Source organism: Schistocerca piceifrons, chromosome 9, assembly GCF_021461385.2.
Source record: "Schistocerca piceifrons isolate TAMUIC-IGC-003096 chromosome 9, iqSchPice1.1, whole genome shotgun sequence".
Classification (NCBI taxonomy): domain Eukaryota; kingdom Metazoa; phylum Arthropoda; class Insecta; order Orthoptera; family Acrididae; genus Schistocerca; species Schistocerca piceifrons.
The window spans coordinates 44,463,073-44,489,118 of record NC_060146.1 but is presented as its reverse complement, the minus strand read 5'-3'; the positions used below and the strand labels follow the sequence as shown (position 1 = coordinate 44,489,118).

General features: G+C 42.1%; 1 protein-coding gene across 1 annotated transcript in view; it reads left to right on the top strand.

Annotated features, from left to right (window-relative positions):
• The first annotated feature begins 2,423 nt into the window (after positions 1 to 2,423).
• Positions 2,424 to 26,046, top strand: part of LOC124716683 (membrane metallo-endopeptidase-like 1) — a 110,693-nt gene continuing 87,070 nt past the window's right edge. Inside the window, exons 1-4 of the mRNA XM_047243222.1 lie at positions 2,424 to 2,436; positions 2,495 to 2,570; positions 14,982 to 15,088; positions 24,557 to 24,613. Coding sequence (XP_047099178.1) covers positions 2,424 to 2,436; positions 2,495 to 2,570; positions 14,982 to 15,088; positions 24,557 to 24,613 — 253 coding nt within the window. The remainder of the gene's footprint in view (positions 2,437 to 2,494; positions 2,571 to 14,981; positions 15,089 to 24,556; positions 24,614 to 26,046) is intronic.

Genomic DNA, 26,046 nt, shown 5'->3' with positions numbered 1-26,046 from the left:
TGTCGTGGGGGTTTGAAGTCGTGCAGCGATACGTCGACCGAGAGCATTCCAGACGTGCTCGATGGGGTTTAGGTCTGGAGAACAGGCAGGGCACTCCATTTGCCTCATCTGTTTCAAGGTACTCCTCCACGATGGCAGATCGGTGGGGCCGTGCGTTATCATCCATCAGTAGGAAGGTGGGACCCACTGCGCCCTTGAAAAGGCGGACATACTGGTGCAAAATGACGTCCCGATACACCTGGCCTGTTACAGTTCCTCTGTCGAAGACATGCAGGGGTGTACGTGCACCAATCGTAATCTCATCCTACACCATCAAAGCACGACCTCCATACTGGTCCCTTTAAAACACATTAAGGGGTTGGTATCTGTTACCGGGTTCACACGAGACGAAAACCCGGTGAGAATCACTGTTCAGACTATACCTGGACTCGTCCGTGAACATATCCTGGGACCACTGTTCCAATGACCATGCACTGTGTTCTTGACACTAGGCTTTACGGTCTCTCCAGTGACCAGGGGTCAGTGGAATGCACCCTGCAGTCTGTAGACTGTGTGTATGGAGACAACTGTTCCAGTGGCTGCGGTAAGGTCCCGAGCAAGGCTACCTGCAGCACTCCATGGCCGTCTGCGGGCACTGATGGTGAGATATCGGTCTTCTTGTGGTGTTGCACACTGTGGACGTCCCGTACTGTAGCGCCTGGACTCGTTTCCTGTCTGCTGGAATCGTTACCATAATCACATTTTGTGGCACACAGATGGCCCGTCCTACTAACTGCTGTGTTTGACCAGCCTCCAGTCGCCCTAGTATTCTACCCGTCATAACGTCAATAATGTGTGTTTTTTTAGCCATTTTCAACACATAGTCGCCATTAGCACGTCTGAATACGTGTGCACATTTACTCGCTGCACCGTAGTCTGACATGCACCAACACACCTCTGCCATTACCACCGTGTGACGACCGCAGGTCAAATGAACCGTATGGTCATACCGCGAGGTGACTTAAACCCGTAAATCGCCCACCAGAGCATTGTTTCGCCGTGTATCAGCATTATCCTTAATTTATGAGCATGAGTGTATATACGTACCAGATCGCGTTCCAGTAGGCATATAAAAACATTTAAACGTTTGAGCATTCGAATGCAATGTCGTGTCAAAATTTCAATGCAAATCAGAACTGTCGGAGATTTGAGATTTTGAAAAAACGAGCATCTACGTTTGTACTTAAATAGAGAAATGTGATGTTTCTAGTAGCAAATCTCCGAAAGTTTTCGACTGATTGCTCTGAAACTTTGACACAGCGTTCCATTGGTAACCACGCTTGCTTTCATTTGCCTATTGTTTAAAATGTATATAGTACATATATTTTTGTGCCTTTAATAACAGGGAAAAGTTGTCACAAAAAATCTCAAGAAGATACACACACACACACACACACACACACACACACACACACACACACACACACACACTATTAAAAGAAATGGTTATCTGAAAATCCGCCTGTATTTCAATGTAATGTTTTGTCAAAGTTTGAAATTAATACGTCAATAAAAAAAATGGCTCTGAGCACTATGGGACTCAACTGCTGAGGTCATTAGTCCTCTAGAACGTACAACTAGTTAAACCTAACTAACCTAAGGACATCACAAACAACCATGCCCGAGGCAGGATTCGAACCTGCGACCGTAGCGGTCTTGCGGTTCCAGACTGCAGCGCCTTTAACCGCACGGCCACTTCGGCCGGCTAATACGTCAATAGCTTTCGGAGATGCACTATTTTGAACAAACGAACACTTACATATTTATTTATATAAATTCTAGGAAAACTCACCTGTAAACTCACTTAACATGTGTTTTGACGGAACTATGCAGACAAACTGTATCAATTCGAATCGGTAACTGTTCTTTTAAAACTACACCGAAACTCGTATTTTTAGCTGTTTGCTGCTCTGTGCCATCAGGTACTTGTGTTATAATAATTTCTATACATTAGTGCTTAGTACATCGCTTTTGCATAAATTTCAATAAATTACGATTCAGAAAAATGCATTATTTTAAGAGCATTTATCAGAAAATTTGAGAACAACATGAGTCTCGAAACTGATTTAAGAACTATAACAACTAAAAACTCTCACAACTTTTGACGACATGAAAGTGCACTCACCACTATCGGTATTTCAGTTAGTACTACGACTGTAAACACAGGTCCGCAGACAATGCTATGCGAGTGTAAATTAGGCGAATTCTGTTCCCGCATCCGTTGCGGACCTCCAATGTCTCTGTTAGTTCTATCTGAGTTGATGGTCATTCCCTAGCCCTGCTCTTATTTCAAGAAATAAGAGTCCCCCCGCAACATAAGCTGAGAAGTTAAAAGGTAATTTAGTTGCCTTCGGCACAATTCGAAAACTGGTCTCAAACTAATGATGTGTCCAGAGGGTAAAGGCGTTGTAGATAATCACTCTACATTAGTAACCATTTTTTCCTTCTTTTTCAGGCTCAACCTCGACTATTTCCACCATAGGAGCATCCAGCCATGAAGATCTCATACCGATCAACACAAGGGCCACTTAGTAAGTGTATTTCATTCACATTATATAGGCAACGAATTTATGAGCAACATAGAAAGTATATTTATTTCAATTATTGAATTTTTAAAATTTGTTAACTTAGCACGTTCCGTGGGATCATATGGGCCAAAGCGGATGGTCGTGGAACGAGTAAATGACTAATTAACATAAACGTATTCCAGACATCTTGTCGTTTGGAACATTGACCAACAAAGTAACAAAAAAATTTTACTTCCTTCGATCTACAGTTGGGCCATTATTTCGTCAACTAAAAACAGGATTCGGTACCAAGTAACAGCATCAGGCCATCCTACTAACAAAAATATCTTAGTGCACAGTTTAAATACCCGTTCACGTCTACATAAACACTCGGCAAATCACTTAATAGTGCATGATGACGGTTATATTTACCAGGTGGTTATAATTAAACTAGATCTACTCATGAAGATACAGTGAGGGCTCAGATTATCGTATGGCAGCGAAGTTAGGTAGGTACTGTATTGAGTTAACGTGGATCCGATTTATGCTGGAAAAAAGTTTGTAACACCATCACGCAACCAACCCGTATGCTGTCGACGTTTTATATTCGTACACGGTTACATTCCGCACACAGACGTTCAGAAAGGAATATTCTTTTGACAAATGTCTCTCTTTCAGAAATAACACTCTTGCATTTTTTATCATCCCCCTACCTGAAATCATCAATTATTTTTCTTCCCTACTACTTTTGACGTCTCCTTTCTTAGTCTAGTTACACCAGCGGCGTATCTTCTGCACATGTTGCTTCCCATTACACCTGGTTTACTTCTGTTTGTCATTTTACAAGCTCGCTTTCAGATGCGTGTCGGAACACGCAGTACTGATTCTACGACATATTTTAGAAGACAGACTGAAGAAATACGAACCTACAGTTATAGTATTTGAAGAGTTAGGGAAACCGTTTGACAATGTTGAGTGGAATATCCTCTTTGAAAAACTGAACTCAGAGGAGATATAGTACAGGGAAAGAAAAGTTACAATCTTGACAGAAACAAGACTGAAGCTATAAAACTCAATAGATATGAAATGGAAGCAGTGTTTAAGAAGGGAGTGAGACAGGGTTGTAGCCCATGTCCCATGTTACTCAGTCTGTTCATTGAGATAGCTGTCAGGGAGACCAGGGATAAATTTACAAAAGGAGAGTTCATGGAGAATAAATAAGAAATTTACGTTTTGCCTAAAACGTAATTCTGTTAGAGACGGCACAGGACTTGAAAGTGGAGTTGAACAGAATGTGTAGTTCTTAAATTAAATGTTCCCTGAGATTTTAAAATCTCTAATTTGTCTACGATAACGTTGGAAGCTAAAGAAATGAATTAAAATTTGCATTCCAGATAGGACTCGAACCTGGATCTTTTTGTTTACAAAGCAGATGTGCAGACCATTACACCACCACAGCATTATTGTCAACAGACCTGCACTCCTCAACACAAAAACGAATTTACATCTCCCTTATATTGTCACTATTACCAGGGCTCTCCGACATTCGAATAGCACCCCAGTATTAAATTTAAGACCTACAGGATCGCATGAAATATAGGACTTCCCCATTACGTCCGATGCTGGGGTGCTATTCCAATGTCGGAGAGCCCTGGTAATAGTGACAATATAAGGGGAGATGTGAATGAGTGTTTGTGTTGGAGAGGGTATTTGACTTGGGTAGTTCGTGCAGGTACAATGATCATAATGCTGTGGTGGTGTAATGGTCAGCATACCTGCCTACTAAACAAGAAGGCCCAGGTTCGAATTCCGGTCGCTGTAGAGATTTCAATTCACTTCTTCAGCTTCCAAAGTTAGCATAGAATGTATAGTGTCTAAAAAAAAGCTTATAGATCATCACCAACAAAAGTAAAACCAGGATAATGGAATGTACTCCAATAAAATAGGTGAGGGTGAGGAAATCAGATTAGGAAACGGTACACTAAAAGCAGTAGATGAGTTTCGTTTTTCTGGCAGCAGAATAACTGACGAGGGAAGTAAGACAATACCATTGTCCCTGTATGCACTCGTTAACCCTCTACATCCTTGTTTTCAACCAGATCGTTCAAATTTCCCAGTATTCCTAACTGCTGCAGTCTCCGTAAATTTCCTTAACTCATAACTACCTATACCAGAAAATACCTATTTTGTACATATACAAATTATTTTTATATCTGTCACTATAATTATTGGTATTATGGTCGTTATTATTACTATTATTATTATTAGTGGCAGCAGCAGCAGTTGCAGAAGTACTGCCAATATTATGTTTATTAGTTCATAGTATTATTGATTCCCATTGTCACTATAGACACTCAAATAATTTTTATACTACTTGTCATATTTAAATTGTTATTTCTTAGGTAACTATGATGTTAAAGAGTTACTGTTTGCAGGAAACCCTGATAAAAAGTAAGAGAAGGCCTGATGGACCTAGTCAGATCAGATTAAATCAAATGAAATTGTACTTTTCAGATACCTTTCCAAGTACGTGTGATTTAAACAGGGTGTTCCATTTATCTTGACCACCCTAAACAGCTGTTTGCCCAGATGAAAATTACTAAATGTTTCAAGCAAATGTTCTTTTTTGTGTTGGCAACACTGCGCCGACGCGGACTCTTCGAGTATTTGGTGCACTAAATAATTATAAAAAGCGTTGTTATTAAGCTATTTTTAAAAGTCTACAGGTGCTATAAATATAAGTGTTGTTAAATTAGTGGAAGTGTTAGTGAAGTGTAAAATAAGATTATACGGTGTAAGAAGCGTATTTTTCTTCTCGCGCCTGTAGCACGAATCCTAGGCCTAATTTCACGCGCGCGAATCGTAAGTAAGCAGTAAATTAAACTTATAGGTAAACGTTTCCAGTTGGTATAAATATATTATAAGTGTTGTTACATTAGTGGAAGTGTTAGTGAAGTGTTAAATAAGATTAAACGGGGTAAGAAGTTTATTTTCCTTCTCGCGCCTATAGCACAGATTTTAGGCTTAATTTCACACGTGCGTATCGTAAGTAAACAGTGACTTAAACTTATATGTAATCACCAGTTTTTTATTCACTACTCTTTCAATTTATTTAGATCTGCCTGAATAGTTTCTAGGATCCTTTGTTTACGTATTAGTCAGTACTTAAATCAGTTTATACGATTTCTGTTTTTGCCATGAGTGAGAAGTGTGTGACATGCCGTAGGATCGTTGGTTCCGGGCTATGGTGTGATGGGTGTTGTAGTTTCTTTCATTGGGGCGAATGTAGTGGCGTGGGAAATGGGGACATAAATGAGGCTCACCAGTGGTATTGTAGGATCTGCAGTAGGGATAGGACAATACTGGAACAGGAAGGGAAAATTGCAGCTCTTCAAGCTGACCTAGACAAAAGGGAGGATCTGGACAGGTTAAAGAGGGAGAAGGGTGAACAGAGGTGGGAAGTGGCAACAGGTAATAGGGGGAACAGGCAAAGGAGAGCACCAGACAGCTTTGTGATAAATCTTGATAATAGATTTGACCTGTTGCCTCAGTCAGAATCGGATGAGCCTCATGTAGCTGAAGCTGTAGAAAGGGCACAACAAGCTATCAAGGACTTGAAAAAGGTAGGGAAATTTGTAAAGAAAAAGAAAGTTCTGTTGTTAGGTAGTTCCCATGGTAGAGGTGTTGGACAACTACTGCAGGAAAATCTAGTTCCAGAGTACCAGGTCACAAACTTTTTCAAGCCTAGTGCAGATCTGGGTCAGGTAACAGAGGATATGCAAGGATTTCACAAAGGAGGATGCCGTGGTTATAGTGGGTGGTCCGGGAAACAGCATTGACAGAGACTCTGAATATTCCATAGAGAGTTACCTGGTGAAGATAGCATCAGCAACGAAGCATACAGGTGTGGGATTTGTGTCTGTGTTGAGACGCCATGATCGCCCTCATTTGAACTCTTCTGTAGGGAGGGTGAACTTGGAGATGGAGTGGCTGCTTAGGATGGATATAGGGTCCCATATTGGATTGATTCCTGTGGATGCTATTGATAGGTGGGACTACACTAGGCATGGCCTTCACCTTAATAGGAAAGGGAAGGGAAAACTGTCTGGGTTGATCGCAGAAAACTTAAGGGGGGACACTGTCACAAGTGGTAAAATACCAGTGGTCACAGGTGTCAGAGGGATACCTTTTCTAGGATAGGGAAGGGGGGAAAGAAAACGAGTTTTAAGAGAGATTGGCAGACACACTCAGTTTGAGAAAACAGATGAACAGGAGTCAGATTTTAGCATACAGCCTCCATTTACACACTGTTTAACAGAAAGTAATCAAAAACTGCCAGTCCATCTCCACCAAAGCAGTTATAATCCCGTTAGTATGCAGTATTAGTTATCTTTATTACTCCAGAACATTCCGGGACTCAGAAATAAAGTTGATGAACTACTCATTTGTATCGATGAAATGAATTCATCTAACCAAATTGACATAATCTGCGTCTCTGAACATCAAGTGACCACTGGTATAGATATGTTAGACATTTCAGGATTTAAGCTAGCTTCCCACTTCCGCAGAGTAGATATGGATGGAGGAGGAGTTGCCACATTTATTAAAAACTGCCATAAATTCAAGAACATTGACATTAATAAATTCTGTTTAGAGCAGCATCTAGAAGCATGTGCAACAGAAGTAGAGTTCCATAACAGATCCTATATAACAGTAACTATTTACCGAGCACCTGCAGGAAATTATAATCTATTCATAAATCATCTGGAAGCTCTTTTGGGTTATTTAACAGGAAGAAACAAAGAAATTTTGATTGCTGGTGGCTTTAATACAGATTTTCTAATTCAATCTTCCAGTAAACATTTACTGCAGTTACTAATGTTGTCTTTCAATCTAACTCACACTGTAAACCTTCCAACTAGGATCACTAAATCCTCAAGGACAGCCATTGAGAACATTTTTATAGACAAATCAAAGGAACAAAATCATATCATAAAACCTGTAATAAATGGACTATCAGATCATGACATGCAGCTCCTTGTTTTAGATGCAAGTTCTAAGCAGATTATCAATACTGCTAAATCTGAGTACAGGAGAGTATTCAATCAACCAAAAATTGAGTGTTTTAGAAAAATGCTCAAAGATATGAACTGGAAAGATGTTTATAGTGCTCATGACATGAATGAAAAATATAACACATTCATGAACAATGTCAGTACCATGTTTGAAAACTGTTTTCCTCTAAAAGTTACTCAAATTAAACAGAAGTCTATAATAAAACCATGGATCACACAAGGAATAAATATTTCCTGTAAGACAAAAAGGAAAATGTATCTGTCGACCAAGAATAGCTCCAATGCTGATGATTTAGCTAAATACAAGGAATACTATAAAATATAAAAAAAAGTAATTCAGACATCTAAACAAATGCACTACGAGAAGAAGATAGCAATGTCATGGAACAAAATAAAAACAATATGGGATAAAGTGAAAGAGGAGATTGGTAGAACCAGAAAGGAACAGGAGCAAATAGCACTAAGGGTAGATGACACATTAGTAACCGATGGCCATAGTGTGGCAAATCTATTTACCAAGTACTTTATATCCATTACTGATAGAATGGGATTGTCAGGATCAGTAAATAATGCCCTTGAATATCTGAAACTAGCCTTTACAAATAGCATCAGGTACATGAATATGTCACTCACTTCACCAAAAGCAATAACATCCATAATAAAATCTTTAAAAACAAAGCATTCTAGTGGTTACGATGAAATATCAACAAAGTTAATTAAGGCATGTTCTTGTGAGTTTAGTACAATTCTAAGTTGTGTAACCAGTCAATTATAACTGGGACATTTCCTGACTGGCTGAAATATGCAGATGTTAAGCCTCTATTCAAGAAAGGGGATAAAGAGATGCCATGAAACTACAGACCGATTTCACTTTTGCCAGCATTCTCAAAAATTTTAGAAAAGGTAATGTACAGGCTTCTTCTCAACCATCTGACAACAAATAACATATTATTAAGAACACAGTTTGGATTTCTGAAGGGTTCTGATATCGAAAAGGCTATTTACACCTACACTGAAAATGTACTTAATTCATTAAATAACAAGTTACAAGCAGCAGGTATTTTCTGTGATTTGTCAAAGGCATTCGACTGCGTAAACCACAACGTTCTTTCAAATAAATTAGAATTCTATCGTGTCACGGGCAGTGCTGCAAAATGGTTCAAGTCATACCTCGCTAACAGGAAACAAAGGGTGTCAGTGCAAGGGACTAGTGAATTAAGTCATCAGTCATCATCAGAATGGGAAGAAATTACATTTGGTATCCCACAAGTATCCATCTTAGGGCCATTGCTTTTTCTTGTGTACATTAATGATATCTCATCAGTTACACTGCCAGAAGCAGAGTTCCTTTTGTTTGCAGATGACACAACTATTGCAATAAATAGTATGTCGAGTGTAGTTCTAGAAAGATCTGCTAATGATATTTTCATGGATATTAATAAATGGTTTAAAGCCAACTCACTGACATTAAACTTCGAAAAGACTCACTATATGCAATTCAGAACCTGTAAGAGGTTTCCACCCAGCATACGGATAAAATACGAAGAAGAGCAGATAGAAGAGGTTGACGGTCTTAAATTCCTGGGATTACACCTCAATAATAAATTCAGTTGGGAGGAGCACACCACAGAACTGTAGAAACGCCTTAACAAATCTGTATTTGCAATTCGAGTGTTAGCAGACATAGGCGACATAAAAGTGAAAAAGCTTGCATACTTTGCCTTCTTTCATTCCGTAATGTCATATGGTATAATATTTTGGGGTACCTCTTCAAGTCAAACAAAAGTTTTCAGAGTCCAAAAGCGTGTAATACGTATTATTTGTGGAGTAAACTCACGGACGTCTTGTAGAAACCTCTTCAAAGAACTGCTGCCTCTCAGTATATTTACTCCTTAATGAAATTTGTCCTAAATAATATATCTCTTTTTCCAACAAACAGCTCAGTTCATCCATACAATACCAGGAACAAAAATGATCTGCACAAGGACTTAAAAGCACTTACTTTAGTTCAAAAAGGGGTCCACTACTCAGGAACACTCATCTTCAATAATTTGTCAGCAAACATAAAAAATTTAGTTACAAATAAAGATCAGTTTAAAAGGAGCCTGAAAGACTTACTAGTGGCCATCTCCTTCTACTTCATTGACGAATTTTTTAATAGAAATAAATGATGTAGTGTATATATTCATATTATTAGTATTGTTATTTCAGCTTTAAAAAAAAGGGACATGTTCCACATCCACGAGGATCTCCTCAACACGGATCTATGGAACGAATAACTAATCTAATCTAATCTAATCTCCTAATCTTTAGCCTTCAGGGCGACATCAATCAGCATGATGGCCTTCGTTGCAGCTTTGTTTTTTACAAAGATATGAACAGTGGTATGGCTTTTTTAAATGGCATCCTGTATTATTTATTCGGTAATTCATTTATCCTCCTAACGACCTATTCAAAAATGTATCACAGTGTACCATTCACTGAAACACAACGTTATTAATTACATAACCCAACATTCACTTTGAGCCCGGGATCACAAACTCGTCCACTTGCTGGAGTTGTCAGAAAACAAATGAAAACCAAGTAAAAACGTAAAACAAAATTGACTTTGAATCTCCTGTACCATTGTCCAGGAGGTAGTCAGAGTGGTGGTCCTGGGCACTGACACGCTGGTGTACTCGTTGACTGAAAGAATTATTTGTTGCTTTCAGTGTTGCCTGCTGAAGAGAACTACAAGCAAGCACGACACGTTCCTGCATCTCCTCTGGAGTCGTTGGAATATCTCGATAGACAACGTCTTTAATGCATCCCTTCCTTCCTCCCCCCCCCCCCCAAAATGCCAGAGGATTTAAATCAGGGGACCTAGCAGGCGAAGTAATTGTTCCTCCTCGACCAATCCATCTGGCAGGCTACCTTAGGTTCAGAACACGACGTGCACGCAAGGCGTATGTGCTGGACATCCATCGTGTTGATACCACCTAACAAGGGAACCTCCCCATCGCACACCCCTCAGATTTAGTTACAAGTTGACACAGTGGATCTGAACACAGATCAATCGAGAAAACAGGAAGAAGTTGTGTGGAAATATGAAAAAAATAAGCAAAATATACAAACTGAGTAGTCCATGCGCAAGATAGGCAACATCCATGATGGTGTGAGCTCAGGAGCGCCGTAGTCCCGTGGTTAGCGTGAGCAGCTGCGGAACGAGAGATCATTGGTTCAAATCTTCCCTCGAATGAAAAGTTTAATTTTTTATTTTCAGACAATTATCAAAGTTCAGGCAGTCACACATAATCAACTTCGCTCTCCAAAATTCCAGGACATGTTCAGATTTACCTGGACATATGCAGGATTTGACGGTCTACACACGGAAAAATTTGAAAACGTTAAAAACATATGTTTTGACAGAGCACAGGGAAAACTGTGCGACTGTGAAACTGTTGCATTCATTTGTTGCAGTTTATGTGACAAACTCTTATGTTTTCATCACTTTTTTGAGAGTGATTATCACATCCACAAGAAAACCTAAATCGGGCAAGGTAGAAGAATCATTTTACCCGGTCGCCAAGTGTACAAGTTAGGTGGGCCGACAACATATTCCTGTCATGTGTCGCACATGCCGTCACCACTGTCGTATAGAATATATCAGACGTGTTTTCCTGTGGAGGAATCGGTTGACCTATGACCTTGCGATCAAATGTTTTCGGTTCCCATTGGAGAGGCACGTCCTTTCGTCTACTAATCGCACGGTTTTGCGGTGCGGTCGCAAAACACAGGCACTAAACTTATTACAGTGAACAGAGACGTCGATGAACGAACAGACAGATCATAACTTTGCGAAAATAAAAAAAGTAAACTTTTCACTCGAGGGAAGACTTGAACCAAGGACCTCTCATGCCGCAGCTGCTCACGCTAACCACGGGACCACGGCGCTCCTGAGCTCACACCCTCATGGATGTTGCCTATCTTGCGCATGGACTACTCAGTTTGTATATTTTGCTTATTTTTTTCATAGTTCCACACAACTTGTTCCTGTTTTCTCGACTGATCTGTGTTCAGTTTTTCAAGGCCTAACCACTGTGCCAACTTATATCTAAATCTGAGGGGGGTGCGATGGGGAGGTTCCCTTTTAAGTATTCTGGCTCTTAGCGGTACTTCATCCAGAAGAGGAGGAAGAATTCGCCTGAGGAAGTTGGCATACGCTGTGCCGTTTAGACTACCATTGATGAAATAAGGGGCAATAATTGTAGTACCAAGCATCCCACACCAAACTCTCCATTGACGCTGATGTTCCATCTGTCTAAGCCATCGTGGGCTGTCGCTGGACCAGTAACACATGTTCCTTATATTTACCTGTCCTTCGTTTGAGAAGGAACATTGATCGGTCAGTAAAACATTGGAGAAGAAGTTCGGGTGGCAAGGATATGCTGCTGCGCCCATTGTCAGAACTGTACACGATTCTGGAAACAATTCCCATCTAATTGTTGATGTAGGTGTACATGGTAAGGATGGAACCGGTGACTTCTAAGAATACGATGTGCACTGGTGTTAGGAATGCCAATCTAGTGTTCAAGCTGCCGTGTGCTCATATGTGGATTCATAGCAACGGAAACGAGAACAGTAACTTCGGCAGCTTCGTCTGTGCGAGTGCTACGACGATTGCGTTGTCGTGGGTTGAAACTTCCCGTTTCCGGAAGCGTCGCAACGAGACGAGAAAACATCCGTCGGGAAGGTGGGTTCTTGTCAGGATATCACCCTCTGTACAGTTCCGCTACCTGCGTAGTAGCATTTCGCCTACCTTCAACAACAACAACAGTAAAGGATGCGTTATTTCGATGCAGTTTGTAGGAAGGACAGTCTATACTGTATGCCTACTCTACACAAAAGTATTTAAAAGGATCGTAACTACTATACTAAATGTACCCGTACATTGGAAAACAGTATTGCAATAAGTGTTCTGCTAACTTACATTCCCCATAGACGAGTAGCATTTATGCTTTCTCTTCGTTGGTGTACATTATACTGAGACAACTCTTTAACTGACGCTGGTTGACGGAATGACGGGTTGCATTCTACTTACGTTTACATTTCTCCTCTGTCAACGTCAGCACGTGGATGTGTTCCATTACCCCGAGTACCTGCAACAAGCGCTGGGAGCGTCAACGTCAGTGTTGTGTTACGTAATTCATAACGTTGTGTTTCAGTGAATGGTACACTGTGATACATTTTTGAATAGGTCTTTAGGAGAGGAAATGAATTATCGAATAAAAAATACAGGAAGCCATTTAAAAAAGTCATACCGCTGTTCATACCTTTGTAAAAAAACAAAGGTACAACGAAGTCAATCATGCTGATTGATGTCCCCCTGACGACTAAAGAACATTTGCTTCAAACATTTTGTAATTTGCATCTGGGCAAACAGTTATTTAGGGTGATCATGATAAATGGGACACCCTGTATATGCAGACTGAAACGGTGAATGAAAACTTGTACCAAGGCTGAGAATCGAAACCGAGTTTCCTGCTCACTGGGATGATGTGCCAGCCACTACGCCACGCTGGCGCAGTGGCTTTGCACAGCTGCATGGATTATTGTAGCATGCCATCCTCCTCAGTCCAAGTTTCCATTCACTTTTGAATACCAAGTGGTCTGAGGTGAGAATGCGAATTCGATTGAGGAGGCGCGCTAGGGTAGTCCGTACATCTGTGAAAAGCCACTGTGTCAGGATGGCGTAGTGGTTAGCACGTCTTTCCAGTGAGTAGGAGACTCGGGTTCGAATCCTGACCTCAGCATAAGTTTTTATTCAAGTGGTTCAAATGGCTCTGAGTACTATGGGACTCAACTGCTGTGGTCATCAGTCCCCTAGAACTCAGAACCAATTAAACCAAACTAACCTAAGAACATCACACACACCCATGCCCGAGGCAGGATTCGAACCTGCGACCGTAGCAGCAGCGCGGCTCCTGACTGGAGCGCCTAGAACCGCACAGCCACCGCGGCCGGCATAAGTTTTTATTTGTCACTTCAGTCCATATATATGCATCATATAAATAAATTAACAAATAGCTAAAAAATAAAATGCAGAAATGCTTAGTATGAAAAACATTTCTGACAGTTAAACATTTGTCAACATCAACGATAAATTTCAATGTTGCGAAGTTGTTTCTGAATGTATTTGTCAGGAGCGGGTCCTTTGCTGAAGTGGACTTTGAATCATAAGTAGACCAGACAACATGAGAATAGATGCTTTTCAACTATGACCCTACAGAAGAATTCTGAGGTTTACATGGGAGGACTGAAAAACCAATGAGGAGGAACTGGACGAAAATGGGGGGGAAGAAAGAAATTTGTGGCACGGTGTGACAAAAAGTATGGATTTGTTGATAGAACATGTTCTGAGGTAATAAGGAGTAGTGAATATGGTAGTCGGGTAGAAGGCTGAAGCGTGGAAGGCAAAAATTGTAGAAGGAGGCTAAAGATTGAATGTCGCGAGCAGGTGCAGGTGGACGTTGTAATGCAGAGATGAAAAGGCTTGCACAGGACAGGCTGGTTTGACGAGCTGTATCAAACCAGTATTCAGGGCAGAGCCAAATGGGAATCGAGCAGCAGGTCCAGTTGAGCCACATCATGCAGCAGAGGGACGACTGTCAGCCTGTATTCAGCCAGCCTGACTGCGGCTTTTACTGTCTCCAATGCTCATTTTGGAAAGATGGTAGGTTTGGCTTCAATTTTCACCTCACAAAATGCGATACACCAACAGTTAAAGTACCTTAACACAGAGAATAAAGCCGGCCGCGGTGGTCTCGCGGTTCTAGGCGCGCAGTCCGGAACCGTGCGACTGCTACGGTCGCAGGTTCGAATCCTGCCTCGGGCATGGATGTGTGTGATGTTCTTAGGTTAGTTAGGTTTAAGTAGTTCTAAGTTCTAGGGGACTAATGTCCACAGCTGTTGAGTCCCATAGTGCTCAGAGCCATTTGAAACATTTTTGAACAGAGAATAAAGTTCACACGCACAGATTCCGGCAGGTTTTGCCAATGACTTTGTTGACAGGAGGACACTACACACAAGTTAAATAAAATAAATTTGCCAAGGCATGAAATGTAACAGCCCTCAGATGACAGCATAGCTCTAGGAAAGACTTATACTGTGCATCAAAATATCAGGTGGGGGTGACTGGGGGACAACTAACACAAACGTGCTATAAAGACGAAATACGCAGTCTGTGCAGCTCACATTTCGACACTCTGACTTTGGTGTCGGTGAAAACATCCAGCGACTCGTCTCTCCCTATCTTGTAAACTGGCCATGCAGACGCTCGCTCACCTCACCGGCATCTCACGCCTTGCTCCTCTGTCCACAGCCTCAAGAGGACGACGAGACGCGAGCGCCGCCTGCTGGTGCTGCTCGTAGTTCTCGGACTGACCGCTGCGGCGCTGCTCATCGCCCTGATCATCCTCGCCTGTCTCTGTGAGTATGAACAGACTCCGGAGACGGAGCTATGCAACATCACAGTAGGGGGAGCTACCTCCATACAGGCCAAACAATTTGTCAAACTTCACATGTTTATCAAATTATTTGACAGTGGTGATACTTTGTTTGACGTGTTTGTCAAACATACACTTTGCTTGAAGTGTTTCATAGGAATTTTGTTTCACGGCAGATGTAACATTCGGTTCTGACAGTGTACACTGGGGCTTCTCAAACAATACAGATGTCGAGATGACAGACTGAACGAATGTTTGGAAAAAAAAGATTTTTTTCTACCTCTGTAGTTGTACAAGAAAAATTAATCTTGCATCCTACAAAGGTAATAGGTCCTCCAAGCAGTTGTTGTTGTGCAGTTTGTTTGTGCTTCATGTCGAAAGTATCTACATTCTTGTAGACAGGCATCTGTCTCTTCCTGATGAATCTCCTCATGTAAGGCAGCGGAAGCAGCGCAGAGGGAGAAGAGGAGTTTCTGGCACAACTTGAAAAGAAGGGACCGGTTGGTAGGACATGTTCTAAGGCATCTGAGGATCACCAATTTAGTATTGGAGCGCAGCATGAAGGCTAAAAATCGTAGAGGGAGACCAAGAGATGAATACAGTGAGCAGATTCAGAAGGATGTAGGTTGTAGTATGTACTGGGAGATGAAGAAGCTTGCACAGGATAGAGTAGCATGGAGAGCTGCATCAAACCAGTCTCAGGAACAACAAGAACAACAAATACGGTTTTATTGAGTGACATTAATAACCTGATATACAGGGTGTTCACGAAGTCCCTGTGCTGTCACAACATATATCGGAAACGATGTCCACCGATGGCTATACAAGTCTAAACTCGCTTAATTTTATTGGAAAGCACTTTCTGCAGATCTGATTGTGATATGCTTCTCACGTACGCTGTTATTTCAATTTTTAAGTCACAGAGCATATGTGACCGACTTCGACACACTACAGATTTTGCTGCACCCGGAAGGGAAACGTGTGATGGAGTAAAGCCCTGCGGACGCGTGTGCTATAGTTTTTTGAGATGACACAACGAAAAAAACTCTTCCAGAAGTCGTGCAGTCTTGTCAGCTGTGGGCACAGTAGCGGCATCCTGTTGAAACCATGAGTAGTTGATTTCATCTTGATCTCTTTCTGTCGTTACTTTCCACAATAGTATAAACTAAAATCGAAGCATTGTAAGGACAAAAGAAGCAGATTACAGGCTATTACCGAAATGGTACAGGTGTCCCATCTTTCCCATCGAAATGCTACACAGGAAGACATAAAGAAAAAAAATCAATAATCTCCATGTGACATACATACAGACAATAATTAAATATTGCTTCACATCTTTTTCATAACACTGTCATACAGTGTTCGAAATCTGTTTCACTTGACAGATATCTCAAACTGGTAGAGAATCACTGTGAAACTGGAATAAATTTTCGCATAGCGGCCTTCTTTTTCAAGGTGAGTGGGAAGTAACTCCAACAAGTTATTAAAAGCTTGACTGTGCATTGATATAATCATCAGGTTCTGAGTCCTCTTGCACATTTTCATGGGTACATTTATCTCTGAGTTTCAACCATTCCTTGGACAAGCATCTCGTTTTCCTTTTCTTCTTTGTACACAGCGCTAAAGTCAATGAGAGAAGAAATTGGTCTGCATCGTTGCCAGTCCCACTGGTATCAAAATACTTTGCGACACCGTACTGCCCGCACAGACTAAGTTGACACCTGGCACAGTTGCTGATGGGAGCGACAGTATATGGCAAATGGCGTTACATACGGTCGCTATCATCAGCCAGTGCAGGCAGTACACATAGCGTGACAGCTGCTTCAAAACTGAGGTTAAGTGGCTGGCTCTGAGCACTATGGGACTTAACATCTATGGTCATCAGTCCCTTAGAACTTAGAACTACTTAAACCTAACTAACCTAAGGACATCACACAACACCCAGCCATCACGAGGCAGAGAAAATCCCTGACCCCGCCGGGAATCGAACCCGGGAACCCGGGCGTGGGAAGCGAGAACGCTACCGCACGACCACGAGATACGGGCCGAGGTTAAGTCTGATAAACTTAAGTGATAAGTCCATTCACTTGTACTTCTGGAAGCTTGTTTGACAGACCCGTGCTGGGAGCTTATTTGACAGACCCGTGGACAGCAAAAAGTAAATTTGACATACGAGTTCGTTTACAGGGACCTTCAGCGAAGTGACTACCATTTCTATGAAGTTTAGTCGTTAAGTATTAATTACCACCTCGAAAACATCAAGCCGTGACAATGAAAGTTTGTGATTATTTCAGTACTTCTCTACTGTCTACACACCTCTATGCGACAGAGAGAACTTGGTTACAGAAGGCCACAGTTTGGCTATTAGGAAACATTCCATCTAACAAACCTTACCGTTGTGATTCTGGAAATTCTTGTCACAAAACAGTTGCTTCATCTGAGGAAATAGGAAAAAGTGGCGTCAGCGAATACAGGGAGCGTGCAGACTTTGATTTCGAAAAGAATTAGCTACAGTGTTGTCGTGGCGAAAAGACACCTCTTGGGCAGCTTCTCTCGACGTTTCATCTTGAGAGCCTTCCCATTACTTGGTTAGGAGCTCTCAGTTATATGCTCCTGTAACGGTTTGCACCTTAACAGCATAATACGTTAGCACCACGCCATGGCAGTCCCAAATAACTCACAGTATTTCATATGTTGCGATGAAGTCACAGCAAAATTTTCAAAGTAATCGGAGAAGATATGTACATTTTTTTCAACAATGGATCACAAGAGAAATTTTGCGTATCACGTTATTGATTTCAGTCAGTAGTGACCATTTTCAGATCTGAGTACACACACTGATCAGATCTATGTGGCATGTGTAGAAAAGATACAGTGAGAATGATTGGCACAAATAACCATCGTCGTATACATGTAAAATTTAAGTGCTATATGCATAATTGTTACAGAGGTGCTGACTATATGAAAAATTTATTAGCCTACGGTTTTATTTCAGACTTCAAGAAGAATATAATAATTGCAATCCCAAGGAAAGCAGGTGTTGACAGATGTGAAAATTACCGAACTATCAGTTTAACAAGTCACAGCTGAAAAATACTAACGCGAATTCTTTACAGACGAATGGAAAAACTGGCAGAAACCGACCTCAGGGAAGATCAGTTTGGATTCCGTAGAAATACTCGAACACGTGAGGCAATACTGACCTTACGACTTATCTTAGAAGAAAGATTAAGGAAAGGCAAACCTACTTTCCGACATTTGTAGAATTTGACAATGTTGACTGGAATACTCTCTTTCAAATTCTGAAGGTGGCAGGGGTAAAATACAGGGAGCGACAGGCTATTTACAATTTGTACAGAAACCAGATGGCAGTTATAAGAGTCGATGGGCACGAAAGGGAAGCAGTGGTTTGGAAGGGAGTGAGACAGGGTTGTAGCCTCTCACCGATGTTATTCAACCTGTATATTGAGAAATCAGTAAAGGAAACAAAAGAAAAATTCGGAGTAGGTATGAGAATCCATGGAAAAGAAATAAAAACTTCAAGGTTCGCCGATGACATTGTAATTCTGTCAGAGACAGCAAAGGACTTGGAAAAGCAGTTGAATGGAATGGACAGTGTCTTGAAAGGAAGATATAAGATGAACATCAACAAAAGCAAAACGAGGATAATGGAATGTAGTCGTGTTAACTCGGGTGATGCTGAGGGAATTAGATTAGGAAATGAGACACACAAAGTAGTAAACGAGATATGCTATTTGGGAAGATAAATAACTGATGATGGTCGAAGTAGAGAGGATATAAAGTGTAGACTGGCAATGGCAAGGAAAGCGTTTCTGAGGAAGAGAAATTTGTTAACATCGAGTATAGATTTAAGTGTCAGGAAGTCGTTTCTGAAAGTATTTGTATGGAGTGTAGCCATGTATGGAAGTGAAACATGGACGATAAATAGTTTGGACAAGAAGAGAAAGAAGCTTTCTAAATGTGGTATTACAGAAGAATGCTGAAGATTAGATACTAATGAGGAGGTATTGAACAGAACTGGGGAGAAGAGGAGTTTGTGGCACAACTTGACAAGAAGGGACCGGTTGGTAGGACATGTTCTAAGGCATCTAGGGATCACCAATTTAGTATTGGAGGGCAGCATGGACGGTAAAAATCGTAGAGGGAGACCAAGAGATGAACACACTGAGCAGATTCAGAAGGATGTAGGTTGTAGTACGTACTGGGAGATGAAGAAGCTTGCACAGGATAGAGTAGCATGGAGAGCTGCATCAAACCAGTCTCAGGACTGAAGACCACAACAACAACAACGGGTTTATTGAGTGACATTAATAACCTGATATACAGGGTGTTCACGAAGTCGCTGTGCTGTTACAACATATATCGGAAACGATGTCCACCGATGGCTGTACAAGTCTAAACTCGCTTAATTTTACTGGAAAGCACTTTCTGCAGATATGATTGTGATATGCTTCTCACGTACGCTGCTATTTCAATTTTTAAGTCACAGAGCATATGTGACCGACTTCGACACACTACAGATTTTGCTGCACCCGGAAGGGAAACGTGTGGTTGAGTAATGCCCTGCGGACGCGGGTGCCATAGTTTTTTAAGATGACATAACGAAAAAAACTCTTCCAGAAGTCGTGCAGTCTTGTCAGCTGTGGGCACAGTAGCGGCATCCTGTTGAAACCATGAGTAGTTGATTTCATCTTCTTTTAGTTGACCAGTGAAATCGTTGGTCATTATACAATGACGTCCACTGTTCACGGTATCTTCAGAAAAATAACGATCTACTACCGGGCCTTCTAGATATTACTACCCTTCTGAGTATTGCTACCCACACACCAGTTTCCATGGCGTTTCAAGGATAGTTCGACAGTTCTCCATTGGCCATAATAGTGTGTTCTGTGTGTTAATATGGTCATAGAAGTCGAACCAGGCCGACTGGATACAAGGTGATGTCAGGAGCATCACTGGCATTCCTTTCAATAAAAGATGTAAACTAATCACATTGGCATTAAGTGAAACAACAAGTTTACTATTACCAGTCACTGTTTATTTATCTCCACGACGCGTTTCAAAGGTTTAAACCTCCATCATCAGGTGGATTGATTTTTTTTTTTTTTTTTTTTTTTTTTTTTTTTTTTTTTTTTTTTTTTTGGAGGGACTTATGGCACTGTATCCAGTGGTCACAGGTTCCTGTCACAGTCGTAAGACATCACATGCATACTATCATATTTGTTTGCAAATTATGACGTCTGGCATATCGAACATGTCATAACCTAAATCTAAATACCTGTAGTAACGTTTACACCTTGAATAAAGTGCATGCACGCCGTAATTTGTAACTAATCTACTTTTTTTCATATAGTGCAATAACTGCCATCCTGCACATATAGATTCTAACTGCCGCATGGGTAACAGTCGTTCGAAGAACGCAAAAGCGATTCCAGTTCTGGTGGTGAGGTCTGTATCTACAGATAAGGCTCCACAGATGTGGAAATCTGTCAACATTTTTAATGCCTCCTGTTGCCCTATAATTTCAGTACGTAGATACATTTCCACTTTTATGCCAATCCTGTTTGTCTTGTAATCGTCTCCTTTTGGCGCTACAGAGCTACCCATTCGATCCAGCTAGATAGTCGTTAGCTGTAAACTCTGTGGTGTTTCTGCAAAAATTATGATATATAATGTTTTGTGTTGGCAGAAGAGCCAACACCGTGTTACGAGTGGAGGCCGAAATGCACGCAGGCTGGCGAGAGGAGGGAAGAACTATACTGACGTGAGGTCTGGAACATGACAAGGAATGAGAATTCAGAAAGCGCGCGTAATTAGTTTGATACTTAACTTTAATCCATTAATGATGAACGTCGCTCTTGACGGTACATAATTCACAATATTATCTGTTCAGAATACATTCTTGAAGATAGTTCTTATAGTAACTGAATAGGGTGCCTTGCTAGGTCGTAGCAAATGACGTAGCTGAAGGCTATGATAAACTGTCGTCTCGGCAAATGAGAGCGTATGTAGTCAGTGAACCATCGCCAGCATAGTCGGTTGTACAACTGGGGCGAGTGCTAGGGAGTCTCTCTAGAATAGACCTGGCGTGTGGCGGCGCTCGGTCTGCAGTCACTGATAGTGGCGACACGCGGGTCCGACGTATACTAACGGACCGCGGCCGATTTAAAGGCTACCACCTGGCAAGTGTGGTGTCTGGCGGTGACACCACAGAATGCATTCTGGCAAAAGTAATAATAGCACTTCTAGGCAAGAGATGTTCGTTAACTCGGAGATAAATTTAATGGTTAGAAAGTATCTTCAGAAGATGGAGAGTAGTCTTGCACGGAAGTAAAACGTGGACGATGAACAGAGCAGACAAGCTGAGAATAGAAACATTTGAAGTGACATGCTATAAAACTACGCTGACCATTAGATGGGTAGATCAAATAAAGAAATGAGGAGAAACTGAATCTAATTGGGAGACATTTATGGTACAGCTTGACTAAAAGAAGGTATAGATTAGTAGGACGTATTATGAGGCGTCAAGGAATATTTATGGTAATGGAGGGAAGTGATTGGGGGAGGGAGGTGGTTAAAATGGTAGAGGAAGACCACGGCATTAATACAGTAACCAGGTTCAAATGGATTCAAATGGCTGTATGTTGTATTAGTTAAGATAAAGAGACATGAACACAAGTGTGGAGAGCTGCATCAAATCAGTATTAGGACTGAAGGCCACAGTCACATTATTTGATACGTAGGTTCCTGTACCTCTGGATTCCGTAATTTCATCGAGATATCTCCATCCGAGCTCGGAAAATAGGATTTTGGAGTAAGGCTCTTCCGCGACGGAAAAGTCTTCTGTAGCCTGTGCAACTGTAGTTTGTCGAACATTTCGGTTACACTCTTTCAGCTTAGTAAGAGTCGAATAGCGGCGAGTTATGCTCAAGAACTGCTCGAACCAATGTTTTGTTAGTGATCTTTTTTTTTTTTTGGGATAAGAAGCTCCCTCTTGATGTTTCCAGCTGCTCTCAGTCCGTCAGCTGACTATCCCAAGGCCAGATTTATGTAGTCGTCCCGCATTAATTGTATGAAGATAGGTCCTATTTGATAATCTATGGTTGTCACTGATTGCTGAGACTGGCCAATGATGACAGATATCATGTTTAAAGCGTTACGTTTATATATGTTGGGGCTATGCTGCCACGTTTGGCTAGGGCACTCCATGTCTTCAAGTTCTATGTGAACTCTTTGGTATCAAACTGTGTTTGTGAATAACCATAACAGACTTAAGAACGTTATCACATCTGAGACGAACTTACGTTTTCTTAAGTAAATAATCATTTCAAGGGTTTCTTGTCTTTAGAATAACAAAATGTACTCATTGATTTTTTTTCCATTTAAGGAAGGTAGGACGTCAAACGGGCCCCTTCGAGCAGGAGAGGCACCACACGACATTTTAATTTCCACTGTCTATACTTTTACAAATAAATTCATAAAACTTTGTCAGCATGACCAGGAAGGATTCAGAATTTACACCCATAGCAGTGGAAGTACGAAAACATAACGAAATAATTTTTTCACATTAGAAATTCATAATTTTTTTCACTTACTAATGGCTGCATTTGTTGCTATAGGTACACTTTCCTTCATAAGTAAGAGAGATTCTTCGATGAATTTTGCGCAGCACACAAACCATACTTGAAGGTGTATGAAACTCCAGAATTTTCAAAATCTATTAAAAACTGTTTTAAAAATTGAGGTAATTAACTATGAAATTGGTGTTTTTTCTAAACATGAAGTTTAAAATATAACAGCTCATTCGTTTTTTCAGAAATTAAATAAATTCCGGAGTTTGGTATGTATGCTGTGCAAAATTCATCGAAGAATCTCACTAACTTATGAAGAAAAGTGTACCTACAGCAACAAATGCAGTCATTAGTAAGTGACAAAAAATGATGAAATTTCACACTTAAAAAAATTTATTTTGTTATGTTTTCGAACTTCCACTGCAATGAGAGTTAATCCTGAATTCTTTCTGGTTATGCTGACAAAGTTTTATGGATTTATTTGTATAGGTATAGACACTGGAAATTAAAATGTCCTTTGATGCCTCTCCTGCTCCAAGTCGGCCCGTTTGACGCCCTACCCCCCTTAAAAGACTTTCACTTTTGGAATAACTGTCCCAGGAGGGTATGTGTGAAGATTTTTCTTTATGTTCCATTCGTGGAAAAGCGGTCAGTGTAAAAATAATCAAATTATGTCATTTCTGTTACATATTTATTCTTTCACGCAAGAATGTCATAAGCAAATATAATATTTTATTATGAAATAAGAATCAACCAGTTGCATATAAGAAATTTCATTCCTTGACCGGTATAACATTGTATTGTATTGTATTTAACTGGGGACCTAGAAACGACGGAGCTCCTCAATGTTTCACAATCCCACAACAGGCTAAGTAGTCCACCCACCCCACCGCCGCCTCACACCGAACCCAGGGTTATTGTGCGGTTCGGCCCCCCGTGCCCCCCCCCCCCCCCCCCCCCCGGGAACGTCTCACACCAGACGAGTGTAACCCCTATGTTTGCGTGGAAGAGTGATGGTGGTGTACGCGTACGTGGAGACAGTGCTTGCGCAGCAATCGCCGACATAATGTAACTGAGGCAGAATAAGGGGAACCAGCCAGCATTCGCCGAGGCAGATGGAAAACCGCCTTAACAAGCATCCACAGAACTGGCCGGCACACCGGACCTCGACACTAATCTGCCGGTTGGATTCCTATCGGAAAGCAGTGCATTAGACCGCACGGGCAGACTGGTATAACATGACTGGAACAGGCATTTTATGATTCTTTTCGCTAACTTCATCACATGAACTTGTGTCCTTTGCCACATACTTTCTCTTGTTATCATACCTCAGTCTTTCTGTGACCCTCTTTTCACAAGATCTGCACAATTGACTAGAGGTCTTTCCATAAAACGTTTACAATGATGTTTTAGTAAGTCTGGCATATTGATTTGCACATTCACACGACAGCTGTTCCAGAAATTTTGGGTGCTCAGACAGCTAAATAGTGGGGGGGGGGGGGGGGGGGGCCAGTGAGCATTTCGAATCCCACATGGCGCGGGATTAGCCGAGCGGTCTAGGGCGCTGCAGTCATGGACTGTGCGACTGGTCCCGGCAAAGGTTCGAGTCCTCCCTCGGGCATGTGTGTGTGTGTCTGTCCCTAGGATAATTTAGGTTTAGTAGTGTGTAAGCTTAGGGACTGATGACCTTAGCAGTTAAGTCCCATATGATGTCACACACATTTGAAAAATTTTTTTTTAATCCCACACGACATAGGGCCTCATGCTGTTCAAGAAAGTTCTACTGACTGTGCTACATATCTTTTACAATTCTTTGAACGCCATTGTAATAACTAACTTTTCTTCTTTTTCTTTTTCAGACCTCAAGAGAAGCTATGCCGTGCGGATATGTGACTCACCGGAGTGCATCAGATCGGGTAAGCTTCATAAAATGTTAGGAGTTCCGGTGATTGATTCAAAGCCACACCACACGTGAAGTACACTCCTGTAAATTGAAATAATAACACCGTGAATTCATTGTCCCAGGAAGGGGAAACTTTATTGACACATTCCTGGGGTCAGATACATCACATGATCACACTGACAGAACCACAGGCACATAGACACAGGCAACAGAGCATGCACAATGTCGGCACTAGTACAGTATATATCCACCTTTCGCAGCAATGCAGGCTGCTATTCTCCCATGGAGACGATCGTAGAGATGCTGGATGTAGTCCTGTGGAACGACTTGCCATGCCATTTCCACCTGGCGCCTCAGTTGGACCAGCGTTCGTGCTGGACGTGCAGACCGCGTGAGACGACGCTTCATCCAGTCCCAAACATGCTCAATGGGGGACAGATCCGGAGATCTTGCTGGCCAGGGTAGTTGACTTACACCTTCTAGAGCACGTTGGGTGGCACGGGATACATGCGGACGTGCATTGTCCTGTTGGAACAGCAAGTTCCCTTGCCGGTCTAGGAATGGTAGAACGATGGGTTCGATGACGGTTTGGATGTACCCTGCACTATTCAGTGTCCCCTCGACGATCACCAGTGGTGTACGGCCAGTGTAGGAGATCGCTCCCCACACCATGATGCCGGGTATTGGCCCTGTGTGCCTCGGTCGTATGCAGTCCTGATTGTGGCGCTCACCTGCACGGCGCCAAACACGCATACGACCATCATTGGCACCAAGGCAGAAGCGACTCTCATCGCTGAAGACGACACGTCTCCATTCGTCCCTCCATTCACGCCTGTCGCGACACCACTGGAGGCGGGCTGCACGATGTTGGGGCGTGAGCGGAAGACGGCCTAACGGTGTGCGGGACCGTAGCCCAGCTTCATCGAGACGGATGCGAATGGTCCTCGCCGATACCCCAGGAGCAACAGTGTCCCTAATTTGCTGGGAAGTGGCGGTGCGGTCCCCTACGGCACTGCGTAGGATCCTACGGTCTTGGCGTGCATCCGTGCGTCGCTGCGGTCCGGTCCCAGGTCGACGGGCACGTGCACCTTCCGCCGACCACTGGCGACAACATCGATGTACTGTGGAGACCTCACGCCCCACGTGTTGAGCAATTCGGCGGTACGTCCACCCGGCCTCCCGCATGCCCACTATACGTCCTCGCTCAAAGTCCGTCAACTGCACATACGGTTCACGTCCACGCTGTCGCGGCATGCTACCAGTGTTAAAGACTGCGATGGAGCTCCGTATGCCACGGCAAACTGGCTCACACTGACGGCGGCGGTGCACAAATGCTGCGCAGGTAGCGCCATTCGACGGCCAACACCGCGGTTCCTGGTGTGTCCGCTGTGCCGTGCGTGTGATCATTGCTTGTACAGCCCTCTCGCAGTGTCCGGAGCAAGTATG